Source organism: Phoxinus phoxinus (assembly GCF_949152265.1).
Source record: "Phoxinus phoxinus genome assembly, chromosome: 17".
NCBI classification, from domain to species: Eukaryota; Metazoa; Chordata; class Actinopteri; order Cypriniformes; family Leuciscidae; genus Phoxinus; species Phoxinus phoxinus.
The window spans coordinates 8118801-8142551 of record NC_136892.1 but is presented as its reverse complement, the minus strand read 5'-3'; the positions used below and the strand labels follow the sequence as shown (position 1 = coordinate 8142551).

The window sequence follows — 23751 nt, the reverse complement described above, 5'->3', positions numbered from 1 at the left end:
GACCCTTTAACCGGAAATAAGTTCAATAGGTCAGATATGGCCATATATGGCTTATGAAGCATCAGAATGAGTCAATGAGTATGTATAGAAAAATCAAGATGAGGACTCTTTGGCCAAAAATATGTTCAGTAGGTCAAATATGGAATTCTAAATGGCTGATTTAACATCAAAAGGAGTCTCTAAGTTTATATAATTCAAAAACCAATTAAGGACCCTTTGACCAGAAATAAGTTCAATCCGTCAAGATATAGATTTCTAAATGGACTTCAATATGGCTAATGAAGCATCAGAAATTGTCTATGAGTATGTATGGAAAGTTCAAGATTGAGGATTTTTTGGCCAGAAATATTTTCCTTGGGTCAAATATGGACTTCTGTATGGCTAATATAACATCACAACAAGTCAATCTTTACGAATAGCAAGTTAATGTTCAGGTACTCTTTGGCCAGGAATATGACCATTAAGTCGAAAAGTGACCTCTGTATACAGAATTCAAAGACTCTGTATGGCAGATTTTTTATCAAAAGTAGTCTATTTTTTTTTTTTTTTTTTTTTTTTTTTAGGACCCTTTAACCGGAAATATGTTCAATAGGTCAGATATGGCCATATATGGCTTATGGAGCATCAGAATGAGTCAATGAGTATGTATAGAAAAATCAAGATGAGGACTCTTTGGCCAAAAATATGTTCAGTAGGTCAAATATGGAATTCTAAATGGCTGATTTAACATCAGGAGTCTTTAAGTTTATATAGTTTAAAACCAATTCCTAAATTCCCTTTGACCAGAAATAAGTTCAATGGCCTGATCTGTATATCTATATGGCTAATATAACATCTACTGTTATATAGATGCAATACAACTTTTGCATTGCAACAGCTGATAAAATGATTTCTCTTCAGTAAACAACTGAATGAGTTAGTTATCTCAGAATGAGCTTGTTCTTGTTTATATTCTTCATTTGTTTTTATTTAATGCACAACGCTTGTACGTGAGCAATGCAATGAAACAGCAGACTACCTTGCAAATATCTTTCACGCACTTTGGATTGAGTTAGTTCTTGAATACCTTGCAAAGCAAACAAAGTGCATTTTCCTTATGTTATTCTTCATGTACAATGAGCACATATGATAGGTTCTTTGCACATTGGAATAAGGTTTTCTTATGCATTGCAACAGCTGATAAAATAATTTCCCTTCAAAAAACAACTGAATAGGTTACTTATATACACTTTAGCATAAGTTAGTTCTTGAATGCATTGCAATTCAACAAAGTGCATGTTACTTTTATTGTTATTCTTTAATACACAGCGCTTAATCGTATGTCCAAGCTATGCAACAGCAGATTGCATTACAAATATCTTTAAATGACTTCGGATTGAGTTCGATTTTAAATGCCTTGCAAGGCAACAAAGTGCATGATACTTTTATTGTTATTCTTCAATGCACAACGTTTGAGCTTATAAGCAAACGATGCAACAGCAGATTGCATTGCAATTATCTTCAATGCACTGTTGAATGAGTTAGTTCTTGAATGTATTGCAAGGCAACAAAGTGCATGATACTTTTATTGTTATTCTTCAATGCAAAACGCTTTAGCGTAAAAGCAAGCGATGCAACAGTAGATTGCATTCCAAAAATCTTTAATGCACTGTTGAATGAGTTAGTTCTTGAATGCATTGAAAGGCAACAAAGTGCATGATACTTTTATTGTTATTCTTCAATGCACAACGCTTGAGCTTATAAGCAAACGATGAAACAGCAGATTGCATTGCAAATATGTTTAATGCACTGTTGAATGAGTTAGTACTTGAATGCATTGCAAAGAAACAAAGTGCATGATACTTTTATTGATATTCTTCAATGCACAACGCTTGAGCTTATAAGCAAACGATGCAACAGCAGATTGCATTGCAAATATCTTCAATGCACTGTTGAATGAGTTAGTTCTTGAATGCATTGCAAGGCAAAAATAGTGCATGATACTTTTATTGTTATTCTTCAATGCACAATGCTTGAGCTTATAAGCAAGCTATGCAACAGCAGATTGCATTGCAAATATCTTTAATGCACTGTTGAATGAGTTAGTTCTTGAATGCATAGGCAACAAAGTGCATGATACTTTTATTTTTATTCTTCAATGCACAACGCTTGAGCTTATAAGCAAACGATGCAACCGCAAATTGCATTTCAAATATCTTTTATGCACTGTTGAATGAGTTAGTTCTTGAATGCATTACAAGGCAAAAAAAGTGCATGATAATTTTATTGTTATTCTTCAATGCACAATGCTTGAGCTTATAGGCAAACTATGCAACAGCAGATTGCATTGCAAATATCTTTAATGCACTTTGAATGAGTTAGTTCTTGAATGCATTTCAAGGCAACAAAGTGCATGATACTTTTATTGTTATTCTTCAATGCACAGCGCTTAATCGTATGTGTAAAGCGATGCAACAGCAGATTACATTGCAAATATCTTTAATGCACTGTTGAATGAGTTAGTACTTGAATGCATTGCAAAGAAACAAAGTGCATGATACTTTTATTGATATTCTTCAATGCACAACGCTTGAGCTTATAAGCAAACGATGCAACAGCAGATTGCATTGCAAATATCTTCAATGAACTGTTGAATGAGTTAGTTCTTGAATGCATTGCAAGGCAAAAAAAGTGCATGATAATTTTATTGTTATTCTTCAATGCACAATGCTTGAGCTTATAAGCAAACTATGCAACAGCTGATTGCATTGCAAATATCTTTAATGCACTGTTGAATGAGTTAGTTCTTGAATGCATTGCAAAACGACAAAGTGCATGATACTTTTATTGTTATTCTTCAATAAACAACGCTTGAGCTTATGAGCAAACGATGCAACAGCAGATTGCATTGCAAATATCTTTAATGCACTGTTGAATGAGTTAGTTCTTGAATGCTTTGCAAAGAAACAAAGTGCATGATACTTTTATTGATATTCTTCAATGCACAACGCTTGAGCTTATGAGCAAACGATGCAACAGCAGATTGCATTGCAAATATCTTCAATGCACTGTTGAATGAGTTAGTTCTTGAATGCATTGCAAGGCAAAAATAGTGCATGATACTTTTATTGTTATTCTTCAATGCACAATGCTTGAGCTTATAAGCAAACTATGCAACAGCAGATTGCATTGCAAATATCTTTAATGCACTGTTGAATGAGTTAGTTCTTGAATGCATAGGCAACAAAGTGCATGATACTTTTATTTTTATTCTTCAATGCACAACGCTTGAGCTTATAAGCAAACGATGCAACCGCAAATTGCATTGCAAATATCTTTTATAAACTGTTGAATGAGTTAGTTCTTGAATGCATTGCAAGGCAAAAAAAGTGCATGATAATTTTATTGTTATTCTGCAATGCTCAATGCTTGAGCTTATAAGCAAACTATGCAACAGCAGATTGCATTGCAAATATCTTTAATGCACTGTTGAATGAGTTAGTTCTTGAATGCATTTCAAGGCAACAAAGTGCATGATACTTTTATTGTTATTCTTCAATGCACAGCGCTTAATCGTATGTGTAAAGCGATGCAAAAGCAGATTGCATTGCAAATATCTTTAATGCACTGTTGAATGAGTTAGTACTTGAATGCATTGCAAAGAAACAAAGTGCATGATACTTTTATTGATATTCTTCAATGCACAACGCTTGAGCTTATAAGCAAACGATGCAACAGCAGATTGCATTGCAAATATCTTCAATGCACTGTTGAATGAGTTAGTTCTTGAATGCATTGCAAGGCAAAAAAAGTGCATGATAATTTTATTGTTATTCTTCAATGCACAATGCTTGAGCTTATAAGCAAACTATGCAACAGCAGATTGCATTGCAAATATCTTTAATGCACTGTTGAATGAGTTAGTTCTTGAATGCATTGCAAAACGACAAAGTGCATGATACTTTTATTGTTATTCTTCAATAAACAACGCTTGAGCTTATGAGCAAACGATGCAACAGCAGATTGCATTGCAAATATCTTTAATGCACTGTTGAATGAGTTACTACTTGAATGCATTGCAAAGAAACAAAGTGCATGATACTTTTATTGATATTCTTCAATGCACAACGCTTGAGCTTATAAGCAAACGATGCAACAGCAGATTGCATTGCAAATATCTTCAATGCACTGTTGAATGAGTTAGTTCTTGAATGCATTGCAAGGCAAAAAAAGAGCATGATACTTTTATTGTTATTCTTCAATGCACAATGCTTGAGCTTATTAGCAAACGATGCAACAGCAGATTGCATTGCAAATGTCTTAAGTGCACTTTGGCCTGAGTTAGTTCTTGAATGCAAAGAAGTGCATGTTACTTTTATTGTTATTCTTCAATGCACATCGCTTAAGCTTATAAGCAAACTATGCAACAGCAGATTGCATTGCAAATATCTTTAATGCACTGTTGAATGAGTTAGTTCTTGAATGCATAGGCAACAAAGTGCATGATATGTGCTTGTATTGTGCAAAGTGCTTGTATTGTTATTCTTCAATGCACACCGCTTGAGCTTATAAGCAAACGATGGAACAGGAGGCTGCATTACAAATATCTTTAATGCACTGTTGAATAAGTTAGTTCTTGAATGCATTGCAAAGACACAAAGTGCATGATACTTTTATTGTTATTCTTCAATGCACAACGCTTGAGCTTATAAGCAAACGATGCAACAGCAGATTGCATTGCAAATATCTTTTATGCACTGTTGAATGAGTTAGTTCTTGAATGCATTGCAAGACAAAAAAAGTGCATGATTATTTTATTGTTATTCTTCAATGCACAATGCTTGAGCTTATAAGCAAACTATGCAACAGCAGATTGCATTGCAAATATCTTTAATGCACTGTTGAATGAGTTAGTTCTTGAATGCATTGCAAAACGACAAAGTGCATGATACTTTTATTGTTATTCTTCAATAAACAACGCTTGAGCTTATGAGCAAACGATGCAACAGCAGATTGCATTGCAAATATCTTTAATGCACTGTTGAATGAGTTAGTACTTGAACGCATTGCAAAGAAACAAAGTGCATGATACTTTTATTGATATTCTTCAATGCACAACGCTTGAGCTTATAAGCAAACGATGCAACAGCAGATTGCATTGCAAATATCTTCAATGCACTGTTGAATGAGTTAGTTCTTGAATGCATTGCAAGGCAAAAAAAGAGCATGATACTTTTATTGTTATTCTTCAATGCACAATGCTTGAGCTTATTAGCAAACGATGCAACAGCAGATTGCATTGCAAATGTCTTAAGTGCACTTTGGCCTGAGTTAGTTCTTGAATGCAAAGAAGTGCATGTTACTTTTATTGTTATTCTTCAATGCACATCGCTTAAGCTTATAAGCAAACTATGCAACAGCAGATTGCATTGCAAATATCTTTAATGCACTGTTGAATGAGTTAGTTCTTGAATGCATAGGCAACAAAGTGCATGATATGTGCTTGTATTGTGCAAAGTGCTTGTATTGTTATTCTTCAATGCACACCGCTTGAGATTATAAGCAAACGATGGAACAGGAGGCTGCATTACAAATATCTTTAATGCACTGTTGAATAAGTTAGTTCTTGAATGCATTGCAAAGACACAAAGTGCATGATACTTTTATTGTTATTCTTCAATGCACAACGCTTGAGCTTATAAGCAAACGATGCAACAGCAGATTGCATTGCAAATATCTTTTATGCACTGTTGAATGAGTTAGTTCTTGAATGCATTGCAAGACAAAAAAAGTGCATGATTATTTTATTGTTATTCTTCAATGCACAATGCTTGAGCTTATTAGCAAACGATGCAACAGCAGATTGCATTGCAAATATCTTCAATGCACTGTTGAAAGAGTTAGTTATTGAATGCATTGCAAGGCAACAAAGTGAATGATACTTTTGTTGTTATTCTTCAAAGCACAACGCTTGAGCGTAAAAGCAAGCGATGCAACAGTGGATTTCATTGCAAATATCTTTAATGCACTGTTGAATGAGTTAGTTCTTGAATGCATTGAAAGGCAACAAATTGAATGATACTTTTATTTTTATTCTTCAATGCACAACGCTTGAGCTTATAAGCAAACGATGCAAACAGCAGATTGCAATGCAAATATCTTTAATGCACTGTTGAATTAGTTAGTTTTTGAATGCATTGCAAGGCAACAAAGTACATGACAATTTTATTGTTATTCTTCAATGCACAACGCTTGAGCTTCTAAGCAAACGATTCAACAGCAGATTGCATTGCAAATATCTTTAATGCACTGTTGAATGAGTTAGTTCTTGAATGCATTGCAAGGCAACAAAGTGCATGACACTTTTATTGATATTCTTCAATGCACAATGCTTGAGCTTATAAGCAAACGATGCAACCGCAAATTGCATTGCAAATATCTTTTATGCACTGTTGAATGAGTTAGTTCTTGAATCATTGCAAGGCAAAAAAGTGCATGATACTTTTAATGTTATTCTTCAATGCACAATGCTTGAGCTTATAAGCAAACGATGCAACAGCAGATTGCATTGCAAATATCTTCAGTGCACTTTGGCCTGAGTTAGTTCTTGAATGCAACGAAGTGCATGTTACTTTTATTGTTATTCTTCAATGCACATCGCTTGAGCTTATAAGCAAACTATGCAACAGCAGATTGCATTGCAAATATCTTCAATGCACTGTTGAATGAGTTAGTTCTTGAATGCCTTGCAAGGCAAAAAAAGTGCATGATACTTTTATTGTTATTCTTCAATGCACAATGCTTGAGCTTATTAGCAAACGATGCAACAGCAGATTGCATTGCAAATGTCTTTAGTGCACTTTGGCCTGAGTTAGTTTTTGAATGCAAAGAAGTGCATGTTACTTTTATTGTTATTCTTCAATGCACATCGTTTAAGCTTATAAGCAAACGATGCAACCGCAAATTGCATTTCAAATATCTTTTATGCACTGTTGAATGAGTTAGTTCTTGAATGCATTACAAGGCAAAAAAAGTGCATGATAATTTTATTGTTATTCTTCAATGCACAATGCTTGAGCTTATAGGCAAACTATGCAACAGCAGATTGCATTGCAAATATCTTTAATGCACTTTGAATGAGTTAGTTCTTGAATGCATTTCAAGGCAACAAAGTGCATGATACTTTTATTGTTATTCTTCAATGCACAGCGCTTAATCGTATGTGTAAAGCGATGCAACAGCAGATTACATTGCAAATATCTTTAATGCACTGTTGAATGAGTTAGTACTTGAATGCATTGCAAAGAAACAAAGTGCATGATACTTTTATTGATATTCTTCAATGCACAACGCTTGAGCTTATAAGCAAACGATGCAACAGCAGATTGCATTGCAAATATCTTCAATGAACTGTTGAATGAGTTAGTTCTTGAATGCATTGCAAGGCAAAAAAAGTGCATGATAATTTTATTGTTATTCTTCAATGCACAATGCTTGAGCTTATAAGCAAACTATGCAACAGCTGATTGCATTGCAAATATCTTTAATGCACTGTTGAATGAGTTAGTTCTTGAATGCATTGCAAAACGACAAAGTGCATGATACTTTTATTGTTATTCTTCAATAAACAACGCTTGAGCTTATGAGCAAACGATGCAACAGCAGATTGCATTGCAAATATCTTTAATGCACTGTTGAATGAGTTAGTTCTTGAATGCTTTGCAAAGAAACAAAGTGCATGATACTTTTATTGATATTCTTCAATGCACAACGCTTGAGCTTATGAGCAAACGATGCAACAGCAGATTGCATTGCAAATATCTTCAATGCACTGTTGAATGAGTTAGTTCTTGAATGCATTGCAAGGCAAAAATAGTGCATGATACTTTTATTGTTATTCTTCAATGCACAATGCTTGAGCTTATAAGCAAACTATGCAACAGCAGATTGCATTGCAAATATCTTTAATGCACTGTTGAATGAGTTAGTTCTTGAATGCATAGGCAACAAAGTGCATGATACTTTTATTTTTATTCTTCAATGCACAACGCTTGAGCTTATAAGCAAACGATGCAACCGCAAATTGCATTGCAAATATCTTTTATAAACTGTTGAATGAGTTAGTTCTTGAATGCATTGCAAGGCAAAAAAAGTGCATGATAATTTTATTGTTATTCTGCAATGCTCAATGCTTGAGCTTATAAGCAAACTATGCAACAGCAGATTGCATTGCAAATATCTTTAATGCACTGTTGAATGAGTTAGTTCTTGAATGCATTTCAAGGCAACAAAGTGCATGATACTTTTATTGTTATTCTTCAATGCACAGCGCTTAATCGTATGTGTAAAGCGATGCAAAAGCAGATTGCATTGCAAATATCTTTAATGCACTGTTGAATGAGTTAGTACTTGAATGCATTGCAAAGAAACAAAGTGCATGATACTTTTATTGATATTCTTCAATGCACAACGCTTGAGCTTATAAGCAAACGATGCAACAGCAGATTGCATTGCAAATATCTTCAATGCACTGTTGAATGAGTTAGTTCTTGAATGCATTGCAAGGCAAAAAAAGTGCATGATAATTTTATTGTTATTCTTCAATGCACAATGCTTGAGCTTATAAGCAAACTATGCAACAGCAGATTGCATTGCAAATATCTTTAATGCACTGTTGAATGAGTTAGTTCTTGAATGCATTGCAAAACGACAAAGTGCATGATACTTTTATTGTTATTCTTCAATAAACAACGCTTGAGCTTATGAGCAAACGATGCAACAGCAGATTGCATTGCAAATATCTTTAATGCACTGTTGAATGAGTTACTACTTGAATGCATTGCAAAGAAACAAAGTGCATGATACTTTTATTGATATTCTTCAATGCACAACGCTTGAGCTTATAAGCAAACGATGCAACAGCAGATTGCATTGCAAATATCTTCAATGCACTGTTGAATGAGTTAGTTCTTGAATGCATTGCAAGGCAAAAAAAGAGCATGATACTTTTATTGTTATTCTTCAATGCACAATGCTTGAGCTTATTAGCAAACGATGCAACAGCAGATTGCATTGCAAATGTCTTAAGTGCACTTTGGCCTGAGTTAGTTCTTGAATGCAAAGAAGTGCATGTTACTTTTATTGTTATTCTTCAATGCACATCGCTTAAGCTTATAAGCAAACTATGCAACAGCAGATTGCATTGCAAATATCTTTAATGCACTGTTGAATGAGTTAGTTCTTGAATGCATAGGCAACAAAGTGCATGATATGTGCTTGTATTGTGCAAAGTGCTTGTATTGTTATTCTTCAATGCACACCGCTTGAGCTTATAAGCAAACGATGGAACAGGAGGCTGCATTACAAATATCTTTAATGCACTGTTGAATAAGTTAGTTCTTGAATGCATTGCAAAGACACAAAGTGCATGATACTTTTATTGTTATTCTTCAATGCACAACGCTTGAGCTTATAAGCAAACGATGCAACAGCAGATTGCATTGCAAATATCTTTTATGCACTGTTGAATGAGTTAGTTCTTGAATGCATTGCAAGACAAAAAAAGTGCATGATTATTTTATTGTTATTCTTCAATGCACAATGCTTGAGCTTATAAGCAAACTATGCAACAGCAGATTGCATTGCAAATATCTTTAATGCACTGTTGAATGAGTTAGTTCTTGAATGCATTGCAAAACGACAAAGTGCATGATACTTTTATTGTTATTCTTCAATAAACAACGCTTGAGCTTATGAGCAAACGATGCAACAGCAGATTGCATTGCAAATATCTTTAATGCACTGTTGAATGAGTTAGTACTTGAACGCATTGCAAAGAAACAAAGTGCATGATACTTTTATTGATATTCTTCAATGCACAACGCTTGAGCTTATAAGCAAACGATGCAACAGCAGATTGCATTGCAAATATCTTCAATGCACTGTTGAATGAGTTAGTTCTTGAATGCATTGCAAGGCAAAAAAAGAGCATGATACTTTTATTGTTATTCTTCAATGCACAATGCTTGAGCTTATTAGCAAACGATGCAACAGCAGATTGCATTGCAAATGTCTTAAGTGCACTTTGGCCTGAGTTAGTTCTTGAATGCAAAGAAGTGCATGTTACTTTTATTGTTATTCTTCAATGCACATCGCTTAAGCTTATAAGCAAACTATGCAACAGCAGATTGCATTGCAAATATCTTTAATGCACTGTTGAATGAGTTAGTTCTTGAATGCATAGGCAACAAAGTGCATGATATGTGCTTGTATTGTGCAAAGTGCTTGTATTGTTATTCTTCAATGCACACCGCTTGAGATTATAAGCAAACGATGGAACAGGAGGCTGCATTACAAATATCTTTAATGCACTGTTGAATAAGTTAGTTCTTGAATGCATTGCAAAGACACAAAGTGCATGATACTTTTATTGTTATTCTTCAATGCACAACGCTTGAGCTTATAAGCAAACGATGCAACAGCAGATTGCATTGCAAATATCTTTTATGCACTGTTGAATGAGTTAGTTCTTGAATGCATTGCAAGACAAAAAAAGTGCATGATTATTTTATTGTTATTCTTCAATGCACAATGCTTGAGCTTATTAGCAAACGATGCAACAGCAGATTGCATTGCAAATATCTTCAATGCACTGTTGAAAGAGTTAGTTATTGAATGCATTGCAAGGCAACAAAGTGAATGATACTTTTGTTGTTATTCTTCAAAGCACAACGCTTGAGCGTAAAAGCAAGCGATGCAACAGTGGATTTCATTGCAAATATCTTTAATGCACTGTTGAATGAGTTAGTTCTTGAATGCATTGAAAGGCAACAAATTGAATGATACTTTTATTTTTATTCTTCAATGCACAACGCTTGAGCTTATAAGCAAACGATGCAAACAGCAGATTGCAATGCAAATATCTTTAATGCACTGTTGAATTAGTTAGTTTTTGAATGCATTGCAAGGCAACAAAGTACATGACAATTTTATTGTTATTCTTCAATGCACAACGCTTGAGCTTCTAAGCAAACGATTCAACAGCAGATTGCATTGCAAATATCTTTAATGCACTGTTGAATGAGTTAGTTCTTGAATGCATTGCAAGGCAACAAAGTGCATGACACTTTTATTGATATTCTTCAATGCACAATGCTTGAGCTTATAAGCAAACGATGCAACCGCAAATTGCATTGCAAATATCTTTTATGCACTGTTGAATGAGTTAGTTCTTGAATCATTGCAAGGCAAAAAAGTGCATGATACTTTTAATGTTATTCTTCAATGCACAATGCTTGAGCTTATAAGCAAACGATGCAACAGCAGATTGCATTGCAAATATCTTCAGTGCACTTTGGCCTGAGTTAGTTCTTGAATGCAACGAAGTGCATGTTACTTTTATTGTTATTCTTCAATGCACATCGCTTGAGCTTATAAGCAAACTATGCAACAGCAGATTGCATTGCAAATATCTTCAATGCACTGTTGAATGAGTTAGTTCTTGAATGCCTTGCAAGGCAAAAAAAGTGCATGATACTTTTATTGTTATTCTTCAATGCACAATGCTTGAGCTTATTAGCAAACGATGCAACAGCAGATTGCATTGCAAATGTCTTTAGTGCACTTTGGCCTGAGTTAGTTTTTGAATGCAAAGAAGTGCATGTTACTTTTATTGTTATTCTTCAATGCACATCGTTTAAGCTTATAAGCAAACGATGCAACCGCAAATTGCATTTCAAATATCTTTTATGCACTGTTGAATGAGTTAGTTCTTGAATGCATTACAAGGCAAAAAAAGTGCATGATAATTTTATTGTTATTCTTCAATGCACAATGCTTGAGCTTATAGGCAAACTATGCAACAGCAGATTGCATTGCAAATATCTTTAATGCACTTTGAATGAGTTAGTTCTTGAATGCATTTCAAGGCAACAAAGTGCATGATACTTTTATTGTTATTCTTCAATGCACAGCGCTTAATCGTATGTGTAAAGCGATGCAACAGCAGATTACATTGCAAATATCTTTAATGCACTGTTGAATGAGTTAGTACTTGAATGCATTGCAAAGAAACAAAGTGCATGATACTTTTATTGATATTCTTCAATGCACAACGCTTGAGCTTATAAGCAAACGATGCAACAGCAGATTGCATTGCAAATATCTTCAATGAACTGTTGAATGAGTTAGTTCTTGAATGCATTGCAAGGCAAAAAAAGTGCATGATAATTTTATTGTTATTCTTCAATGCACAATGCTTGAGCTTATAAGCAAACTATGCAACAGCTGATTGCATTGCAAATATCTTTAATGCACTGTTGAATGAGTTAGTTCTTGAATGCATTGCAAAACGACAAAGTGCATGATACTTTTATTGTTATTCTTCAATAAACAACGCTTGAGCTTATGAGCAAACGATGCAACAGCAGATTGCATTGCAAATATCTTTAATGCACTGTTGAATGAGTTAGTTCTTGAATGCTTTGCAAAGAAACAAAGTGCATGATACTTTTATTGATATTCTTCAATGCACAACGCTTGAGCTTATGAGCAAACGATGCAACAGCAGATTGCATTGCAAATATCTTCAATGCACTGTTGAATGAGTTAGTTCTTGAATGCATTGCAAGGCAAAAATAGTGCATGATACTTTTATTGTTATTCTTCAATGCACAATGCTTGAGCTTATAAGCAAACTATGCAACAGCAGATTGCATTGCAAATATCTTTAATGCACTGTTGAATGAGTTAGTTCTTGAATGCATAGGCAACAAAGTGCATGATACTTTTATTTTTATTCTTCAATGCACAACGCTTGAGCTTATAAGCAAACGATGCAACCGCAAATTGCATTGCAAATATCTTTTATAAACTGTTGAATGAGTTAGTTCTTGAATGCATTGCAAGGCAAAAAAAGTGCATGATAATTTTATTGTTATTCTGCAATGCTCAATGCTTGAGCTTATAAGCAAACTATGCAACAGCAGATTGCATTGCAAATATCTTTAATGCACTGTTGAATGAGTTAGTTCTTGAATGCATTTCAAGGCAACAAAGTGCATGATACTTTTATTGTTATTCTTCAATGCACAGCGCTTAATCGTATGTGTAAAGCGATGCAAAAGCAGATTGCATTGCAAATATCTTTAATGCACTGTTGAATGAGTTAGTACTTGAATGCATTGCAAAGAAACAAAGTGCATGATACTTTTATTGATATTCTTCAATGCACAACGCTTGAGCTTATAAGCAAACGATGCAACAGCAGATTGCATTGCAAATATCTTCAATGCACTGTTGAATGAGTTAGTTCTTGAATGCATTGCAAGGCAAAAAAAGTGCATGATAATTTTATTGTTATTCTTCAATGCACAATGCTTGAGCTTATAAGCAAACTATGCAACAGCAGATTGCATTGCAAATATCTTTAATGCACTGTTGAATGAGTTAGTTCTTGAATGCATTGCAAAACGACAAAGTGCATGATACTTTTATTGTTATTCTTCAATAAACAACGCTTGAGCTTATGAGCAAACGATGCAACAGCAGATTGCATTGCAAATATCTTTAATGCACTGTTGAATGAGTTACTACTTGAATGCATTGCAAAGAAACAAAGTGCATGATACTTTTATTGATATTCTTCAATGCACAACGCTTGAGCTTATAAGCAAACGATGCAACAGCAGATTGCATTGCAAATATCTTCAATGCACTGTTGAATGAGTTAGTTCTTGAATGCATTGCAAGGCAAAAAAAGAGCATGATACTTTTATTGTTATTCTTCAATGCACAATGCTTGAGCTTATTAGCAAACGATGCAACAGCAGATTGCATTGCAAATGTCTTAAGTGCACTTTGGCCTGAGTTAGTTCTTGAATGCAAAGAAGTGCATGTTACTTTTATTGTTATTCTTCAATGCACATCGCTTAAGCTTATAAGCAAACTATGCAACAGCAGATTGCATTGCAAATATCTTTAATGCACTGTTGAATGAGTTAGTTCTTGAATGCATAGGCAACAAAGTGCATGATATGTGCTTGTATTGTGCAAAGTGCTTGTATTGTTATTCTTCAATGCACACCGCTTGAGCTTATAAGCAAACGATGGAACAGGAGGCTGCATTACAAATATCTTTAATGCACTGTTGAATAAGTTAGTTCTTGAATGCATTGCAAAGACACAAAGTGCATGATACTTTTATTGTTATTCTTCAATGCACAACGCTTGAGCTTATAAGCAAACGATGCAACAGCAGATTGCATTGCAAATATCTTTTATGCACTGTTGAATGAGTTAGTTCTTGAATGCATTGCAAGACAAAAAAAGTGCATGATTATTTTATTGTTATTCTTCAATGCACAATGCTTGAGCTTATAAGCAAACTATGCAACAGCAGATTGCATTGCAAATATCTTTAATGCACTGTTGAATGAGTTAGTTCTTGAATGCATTGCAAAACGACAAAGTGCATGATACTTTTATTGTTATTCTTCAATAAACAACGCTTGAGCTTATGAGCAAACGATGCAACAGCAGATTGCATTGCAAATATCTTTAATGCACTGTTGAATGAGTTAGTACTTGAACGCATTGCAAAGAAACAAAGTGCATGATACTTTTATTGATATTCTTCAATGCACAACGCTTGAGCTTATAAGCAAACGATGCAACAGCAGATTGCATTGCAAATATCTTCAATGCACTGTTGAATGAGTTAGTTCTTGAATGCATTGCAAGGCAAAAAAAGAGCATGATACTTTTATTGTTATTCTTCAATGCACAATGCTTGAGCTTATTAGCAAACGATGCAACAGCAGATTGCATTGCAAATGTCTTAAGTGCACTTTGGCCTGAGTTAGTTCTTGAATGCAAAGAAGTGCATGTTACTTTTATTGTTATTCTTCAATGCACATCGCTTAAGCTTATAAGCAAACTATGCAACAGCAGATTGCATTGCAAATATCTTTAATGCACTGTTGAATGAGTTAGTTCTTGAATGCATAGGCAACAAAGTGCATGATATGTGCTTGTATTGTGCAAAGTGCTTGTATTGTTATTCTTCAATGCACACCGCTTGAGATTATAAGCAAACGATGGAACAGGAGGCTGCATTACAAATATCTTTAATGCACTGTTGAATAAGTTAGTTCTTGAATGCATTGCAAAGACACAAAGTGCATGATACTTTTATTGTTATTCTTCAATGCACAACGCTTGAGCTTATAAGCAAACGATGCAACAGCAGATTGCATTGCAAATATCTTTTATGCACTGTTGAATGAGTTAGTTCTTGAATGCATTGCAAGACAAAAAAAGTGCATGATTATTTTATTGTTATTCTTCAATGCACAATGCTTGAGCTTATTAGCAAACGATGCAACAGCAGATTGCATTGCAAATATCTTCAATGCACTGTTGAAAGAGTTAGTTATTGAATGCATTGCAAGGCAACAAAGTGAATGATACTTTTGTTGTTATTCTTCAAAGCACAACGCTTGAGCGTAAAAGCAAGCGATGCAACAGTGGATTTCATTGCAAATATCTTTAATGCACTGTTGAATGAGTTAGTTCTTGAATGCATTGAAAGGCAACAAATTGAATGATACTTTTATTTTTATTCTTCAATGCACAACGCTTGAGCTTATAAGCAAACGATGCAAACAGCAGATTGCAATGCAAATATCTTTAATGCACTGTTGAATTAGTTAGTTTTTGAATGCATTGCAAGGCAACAAAGTACATGACAATTTTATTGTTATTCTTCAATGCACAACGCTTGAGCTTCTAAGCAAACGATTCAACAGCAGATTGCATTGCAAATATCTTTAATGCACTGTTGAATGAGTTAGTTCTTGAATGCATTGCAAGGCAACAAAGTGCATGACACTTTTATTGATATTCTTCAATGCACAATGCTTGAGCTTATAAGCAAACGATGCAACCGCAAATTGCATTGCAAATATCTTTTATGCACTGTTGAATGAGTTAGTTCTTGAATCATTGCAAGGCAAAAAAAGTGCATGATACTTTTAATGTTATTCTTCAATGCACAATGCTTGAGCTTATAAGCAAACGATGCAACAGCAGATTGCATTGCAAATATCTTCAGTGCACTTTGGCCTGAGTTAGTTCTTGAATGCAACGAAGTGCATGTTACTTTTATTGTTATTCTTCAATGCACATCGCTTGAGCTTATAAGCAAACTATGCAACAGCAGATTGCATTGCAAATATCTTCAATGCACTGTTGAATGAGTTAGTTCTTGAATGCCTTGCAAGGCAAAAAAAGTGCATGATACTTTTATTGTTATTCTTCAATGCACAATGCTTGAGCTTATTAGCAAACGATGCAACAGCAGATTGCATTGCAAATGTCTTTAGTGCACTTTGGCCTGAGTTAGTTTTTGAATGCAAAGAAGTGCATGTTACTTTTATTGTTATTCTTCAATGCACATCGTTTAAGCTTATAAGCAAACTATGCAACAGCAGATTGCATTGCAAATATCTTTAATGCACTGTTGAATAAGTTAGTTCTTGAATGCATAGGCAACAAAGTGCATGATACTTGTATTGTTATTCTTCAAATGCACACCGCTTGAGCTTATAAGCAAACGATGGAACAGGAGGCTGCATTACAAATATCTTTAATGCACTGTTGAATAAGTTAGTTCTTGAATGCATTGCAAAGACACAAAGTGCATGATACTTTTATTGTTATTCTTCAATGCACAACGCTTGAGCTTATAAGCAAACGATGCAACAGCAGATTGCATTGCAAATATCTTTAATGCACTGTTGAATGAGTTAGTTCTTGAATGCATTGCAAGGCAACAAAGTGCATGACACTTTTATTGATATTCTTCAATGCACAATGCTTGAGCTTATAAGCAAACGATGCAACCGCAAATTGCATTGCAAATATCTTTTATGCACTGTTGAATGAGTTAGTTCTTGAATCATTGCAAGGCAAAAAAAGTGCATGATACTTTTAATGTTATTCTTCAATGCACAATGCTTGAGCTTATAAGCAAACGATGCAACAGCAGATTGCATTGCAAATATCTTCAGTGCACTTTGGCCTGAGTTAGTTCTTGAATGCAACGAAGTGCATGTTACTTTTATTGTTATTCTTCAATGCACATCGCTTGAGCTTATAAGCAAACGATGCAACAGCAGATTGCATTGCAAATATCTTTTATGCACTGTTGAATGAGTTAGTTCTTGAATGCATTGCAAGACAAAAAAAGTGCATGATTATTTTATTGTTATTCTTCAATGCACAATGCTTGAGCTTATTAGCAAACGATGCAACAGCAGATTGCATTGCAAATGTCTTAAGTGCACTTTGGCCTGAGTTAGTTCTTGAATGCAACGAAGTGCATGTTACTTTTATTGTTATTCTTCAATGCACATCGCTTAAGCTTTTAAGCAAACAATGCAACATTAGATTGCATTGCAAATATCTTTAATGCACTGTTGAATGAGTTAGTTCTTGAATGCATTGCAAGGCAACAAAGTGCATGACACTTTTATTGTTATCTTCAATGCACAACGCTTGAGCTTATAAGCAAACGATGCAACCGCAAATTGCATTGCAAATATCTTTTATGCACTGTTGAATGAGTTAGTTCTTGAATCATTGCAAGGCAAAAAAAGTGCATGATACTTTTAATGTTATTCTTCAATGCACAATGCTTGAGCAAACGATGCAACAGCAGATTGCATTGCAAATATCTTCAGTGCACTTTGGCCTGAGTTAGTTCTTGAATGCAACGAATTGCATGTTACTTTTATTGTTATTCTTCAATGCACATCGCTTGAGCTTATAAGCAAACTATGCAACAGCAGATTGCATTGCAAATATCTTCAATGCACTGTTGAATGAGTTAGTTCTTGAATGCATTGCAAAGAAACAAAGTTTATGATACTTTTATTGTTATTCTTCAATGCACAACGCTTGAGCTTATAAGCAAACGATGCAACAGCAGATTGCATTGCAAATATCTTCAATGCACTGTTGAATGAGTTAGTTCTTGAATGCATTGCAAGGCAAAAAAAGTGCATGTAAAAATATTTTCCTTGGGTCAAATATGGACTTCTGTATGGCTAATATAACATCACAATAAGTCAATCTTTATGAAAAGTAAGTTAATGTTCAGGTACTCTTTGGCCAGGAAAATGACCATGAAGTCAAAAAGTGACACAATGCTTGAGCTTATAAGCAAACAACCCAGTCTCACGGCAGTTCGTGATATGGTCACGTAATTTAATCTATTGATTCGTGGCACGGGCACGTTTATTTCGTTATTTTCGTAATTCCAGCACGTTTTTTAAAACTAATGTATTTCAATGGGAAGCATATTTCGTGATCAAAGCACGATTCTATCTCCCTATCGGGCTGCAGTAGAGAAGCTGTTTAATCAACATTTATTCACGAGATCTTATCATGGTTTATGTATTTATTTTAATTATATTATTTCGTTCTTATTGCCAGGGAAGCTGGATTGCTTTGCTGTTTATTGATATATATAAAAAAAAAAATTATTAGTAGGAAATCGCGCTGAAGAAGTCTCATTCCGAACACCTCGCGATATTTGGCATCAGTTCACGTGTGCCAGATGTTGGTAAGTAGTCGTAAATACGCTGTCCTAATAATGTTTGATATAATGTATTTTCTGTGTGTCGAAATTAATCAGATTAGCTCAAGTTCAGTCACTGCATTATATCTGTCATCTCAACGGAGGCTTTGCGTTTCATTGCTTTCTATGAAAATGGTTTCTATGGTGATTAAACACTGTCTGTCACGTGATATGCTATACAGTAGGCCTAGAGTAGACCTTCAATCAGTTAATCATATTCATATCAGGTTTTTAAGTTGTACAATTAGTTCCAAAGTTGTATGTGTAGTAGAAGCACAGTAAAAACAACACCATGCTTTTACCACAGTAACATTAGTTTTACTGTGATAAGTGTAGTAAAAAGACAGTAATCACACAACTTACCATGCTTTTACCACACTATTGGTAGTTTTAATGTGGTACTTATTGTAAATGCACAGTAACCACAACACTAACCATGCTTTTACCTCAGTAACCTCAGTTTTACTGTGATGGGTGTAGTAAAGGACAGCAATCACAAAACTTACCATGCTTTTACCTCAGTATTGGTAGTTTTAAAGTGATAATTGTTGTAAATTATGCATATTAACCACAACACCTACCATGCTTTTAATGCTTAATAATGTAACATCCAATATTTGTAAGGAAAATCAGTACTTTTTCCTTTAAATAATCCTATATATTATAGATAATGATATTTTATTTTCTCTGTTTTCAGCTGAAAAGACCAAAAGGGCCTTTCGAACTCAGTCAGCCCATTATTGTTTGAGGACAAGTAAACGGAGGAGACGGACCGCTGCAAAGACAAATATTCGCAATGGTACGTATGTGTTGGTTTTAACCCTAAATCAAACATTTTATCAAGCATTTGTTGTTTCTTAAACCTGTTCTTACAAAACCCATAGCCCAATCAGTATGAACAGTCTCAAAGTCTTAATAATTCACAAGATTTAACAAGTTGTCAAATTTGTACGATACTAGTACATATTTGTATACTCGTACATAATCCTGCAGCTTTTACTCCTAGTGCTCATTGGCTACTGCCTCAATTCATGTACATATTTATCGCGATATTTGTAAATCAGTTGCGCCCCTTCTTGGATAGTAGTCTGATGTCCCACACACTGTCAGAAAGTTTATATTAATTGCATTGTGTATTCATTAAAATTATTACAAATTAGTCCCTGTCTGTTGTGTTCATGTTCCAATGTCCAATGATACATGATGTCTCTCCACACCTCATAACCTACCTCTGTTTGCAAGAGTGGAAAAGCTAATCTGACTTGTCACATGACATCAGATACGCGATTATTTTGTCGTAATCAGATCAGTTACACTGCTGATAACTGATTCATTTGCATATAAATCATGTTATTTTTAAACGAGTTCATATGATTATTGCTTGCTATTAAAGACATACTTTTATTCATAGAAATGCCCACATATCAGTGAACGTATAACATAAAAATGCTTTTAACATTTAATTATGCAACACTCTTTACAGAAATATATCCTACAGTTGTATAACTGACTGCTTGCATGTAATGTAATAAAATTACCTTCCTTTCTGTATTGCAGGATTACTTTGTCCTTTTTTTAGATCTCTACAACATCAAACTCAACAGCTCTTTTAAGAGCCAACCCTCACAAGAGCTACTAGTGAGTCGCAGCGGATCTTGCCGTGATCAGCCCTTCCCAGGTAAAGTTTCTAGAACATTTCAATCAGTATTTACTCATCAAATGCTCTCTCCTGAATCGTAAGGTAAATTATAACTGTCTTAATTTATGTTTCAAGAACAATAGTAATTGCACGAGTAAGTAGATACTTTCTTGTTTTACAGCAGAGAAGGAAGACCAGTCCTTATATCAACACAAGCGAATAAGTCCTTTGTTTCGGGTGAGGAAGGAACATCTGGTGCCCAAAGAAGACAGAAAGGTGCGCAAATCCATTGGTATGTCTTGTATTGAAACAATGCTGTAATATGTAGTACATAATTTGATGTTGACAATTTTACATTGTACAGGTTACAGGAAGCTCTTGAAACAAGTGACAGAAGAGTATGTTGTCTTGAAAAAAATCAAGCATCACTTGCAAAGGCAAAAGAGACCATGCCTTTCTTAAAGATATTTTAAAATAGGTTGCTGTTGATATGGGTAAAACATTTTTTGTTCAGTACTTAGCTTATATAATGTGCTGAAATATTATATATATATGTATAAAATAAATCAATGTGTATATTATATAATGTACTGACTGCTGCTTTGTAAATTTAAATCAGGAACGGGCAACTCTGGCCCTTTTGCGTTCTCCTTTTTAAGGTTGAGAGTTTACCTCCAACCCTAATTGAGCACATATGAAAGTCTTCAGCTTTACTTATAGACAATAGGCAGGAGGGTTTGAGGTTGGAGCTAAATCTGCAGGACAGTGGACGCTAAGGGCCAGAGTAGCCCATCACTGCTTAATATATCGCAGAACATAGGCCCCGTTTACACGAAGTGAAGACACTGATATTTCCCTGCGGTTTGGCCTCTCATTTACACGAAAACCCAGTTTTTATCACAGAAAACGATTATTTCTAAAAACTCCGGCCAAAGTGGAGATTTTGGAAAACTTTGTTTGCACGTTTGCATGTAAACTGAGAAAAACTGAGTTTTAGCCAGCGACGTCACAATATGAGACTATTTTCGGGATTCTGATTTGCTAACGTGGGCTTGAGCTTCTCGTTACACTGCCACCTACAGGTTTGGCATGCTCTGGACGGCATATACACGGGTTCGTGTGCACGATGTTATTTTTGAAAACGAAGAGGGGTGAAATGTCCGTTTATGAAAATAGCCTTCCACGTGTAAACGTAGCCATAAGCTGACCTGACTGTCCATTAAACAACTTAATTTGTATTGTTTGTGTTTTTTGCTTTACTTTCAGACCAGGACTGGAGAACGCCTGACAATGGGATGTTGAGACTTCTTACTCTGGTTGAGAAAAAGCTACACCACATCAGTGATCACATCTTCTGTTCTTCTGTTGTACTGTAGGGTACACCTGAACAAACTGTTTAGACGAGGAAGAAGAACATGAACATGATCGAGACATGTACAGGGAAGAGCAAGAAACCAGTTTAGTGATAATGAATCATTATTTTCCAACACAATATCAAATCTGTTTTCTGTATCATAGGTGACTGAATGTGATTCTCTGGCACTCATTTTGTGGCTCAGCAGCTGTGAATGGATTAATATGATGTTAATGTATTTTTGAAGACACATTTTTATTTATCTTGAATCTCATTGTCTTTATGCTACTTTATCAACTTTATGCTGTGTCCTCCAATAAAGTGTTGTGTAATAAAGTATGGTGAATATTGTTTATTGAAAGTGGTGTTTGGTACAGTAAATAAAAACAATATTTGAGAAATTTTAATTTCTTATTTCTTTAGTTTAGTTCATAATTTAAAAACAACTACATATAATTAATTACCATGATTCTTTTTCTTAGGACATACACGTTTAGATCTGGTTAATGATATTTGGGACAAAAGTTGCAACAAAACAATGCAACAAAAGTTGCACATACTTGCATGTATAAGCTGCAACTGCAATGTTTGCAGTGAAATAAAGGGAAGCTATGTGAATAACAAGAGGCTGCAGTGGCTATCTTGCTATAAACACTTCAAGCATAATTGAAGATGATCCATGTTGATCATTCTAGTAGATCTACTAGCCTACTGCATTTAAAATGAAAGCATAGACGTTACTGATGTCAGGCATACTGTATAAGCAGCAACCAGAGGGGGTGAAAAGGAAATGTAGGCACTTTTTTGTTTTGTTTGTTTTACTGAATGGTGCATTATCCCTGTGTAATAGTGTGTGTAGATCTGTGTAGATTGTACTGCACTTCCACCACAAGGGCCCAGCGGCCCCCAGAAGAGCAAAAAACTGCACATTTCAAATGGCTGTAACTCACAGTCTGGTTAGTGTATCAAAGAGAAAATCGGAATATACGGAAAGCTGGCATAAAGGTTATTTTTAAAGTGCTCACAGTAAATTATCAAATTTCAGCCTGTCCCTCATATATGTCATAAAGGTTTGCACAATGAACAAATTTAGATATCCAGTTGTCCATTAAAGATATTATGTATTTAACATTTATTGTTTCATTACTAAACGTTTTAAACTACATTACCCACATATCTCTGTCATGCTATAAATGGAACAGGAAACATTGTCCTGTAGTTCATTGAAATGTGCAGACATGCTTAGGGTTAGGGTAGGGATCTCAGTAAAGGAGCAATTTCTCACAAAACAGAGACACTTTATCATTAACTTTATGTATAACTAACGCAATAATAACACCAAAACATACTTTGTAACATGAAGCGCCGTTTTATATGGGTTAAACGATAGTCCAATCACAGCGAGTTCTGCGATAAAGAGTCACAGCCAATAACAATCCAGCTGTACAGATGCGTCACACTTACTTGCCCATTTATGGTAAATGATGACAGATCTCTTCTGGTTCCGGCTACAGGGATAGATACCTTAAATATTTCATATTTAAACCCAAACAATATTTGGCCTGTAATGTATTAATTCTAATTAAATTATAAAACTCACATTTAAAAACAAAAGACTCCTTTGTGTGGTTACCATCCAAAAACGAGATCACATGATCAATGACACAAATGTTTTTATTTGATTAGACTAATTCATAAATACATTTGAAAGATAAACTTTTTTCTAAGCAATGGCCTACAGCAGGGGTAGTTTTGCAGTATTTTAATTAAAGATAATTACATGTACTAAAGTGCTTCTAACATTTACAGTGTATGTATAGTATATCAATTATATTCAAATAAATGTAAAAAAATCACAATGAATGCACACAATTTTGAAAGCATATTCCAATATTTAATGTCAAACTGTTTAAAGACAAATGTAGTGCCAAACCTACTGCACAACAGTATAAAAATAAGTTAATTATATAAAAAAAACAGGTATAAGATACAGATACATCCAGGGGCGTAGAATTTAGTAGGGACGCTAGGGACGTGTCCCTACCAATATCCAGTGACATTGATATATATCCCTAGCAATAATTTCGATCAAAACTATATAATGATGTCCCCGTCCCCACCAATATCAAAATCAAACCT

General features: G+C 34.6%; 1 protein-coding gene across 5 annotated transcripts; it reads left to right on the top strand.

The window, feature by feature from the left end:
- Window positions 1–18252: 18252 nt before the first annotated feature.
- On the top strand, window positions 18253–21969 carry LOC306984966 (uncharacterized protein). 5 transcript variants are annotated; one of them, XM_079586784.1, is made up of 5 exons: window positions 18253–18604; window positions 19317–19418; window positions 20177–20297; window positions 20440–20550; window positions 21525–21969. In XM_079586784.1, exons 2-5 carry the CDS (start codon window positions 19416–19418, stop codon window positions 21632–21634), a joined length of 345 nt encoding a protein of 114 aa, XP_079442910.1. In that variant the 5' UTR covers window positions 18253–18604; window positions 19317–19415; the 3' UTR covers window positions 21635–21969. The 5 variants fall into 5 exon arrangements, with proteins under 5 accessions (XP_079442910.1, XP_079442911.1, XP_079442913.1 ...); XM_079586785.1 differs by having other exon boundaries at window positions 18537–19418; window positions 20443–20550; XM_079586787.1 differs by having other exon boundaries at window positions 18537–19418; window positions 20440–20534; window positions 21635–21969.
- Window positions 21970–23751: the final 1782 nt, after the last annotated feature.

Bases quoted from the DNA above. Each gene is read 5' to 3' on its own strand.
- LOC306984966 (XM_079586784.1), top strand. The intron at 20,298-20,439 runs GTAAAGTTTCTA...CTTGTTTTACAG, and splicing joins CCGTGATCAGCCCTTCCCAG to CAGAGAAGGAAGACCAGTCC. The intron at 20,551-21,524 runs GTATGTCTTGTA...CTTTACTTTCAG, and splicing joins AAAGGTGCGCAAATCCATTG to ACCAGGACTGGAGAACGCCT.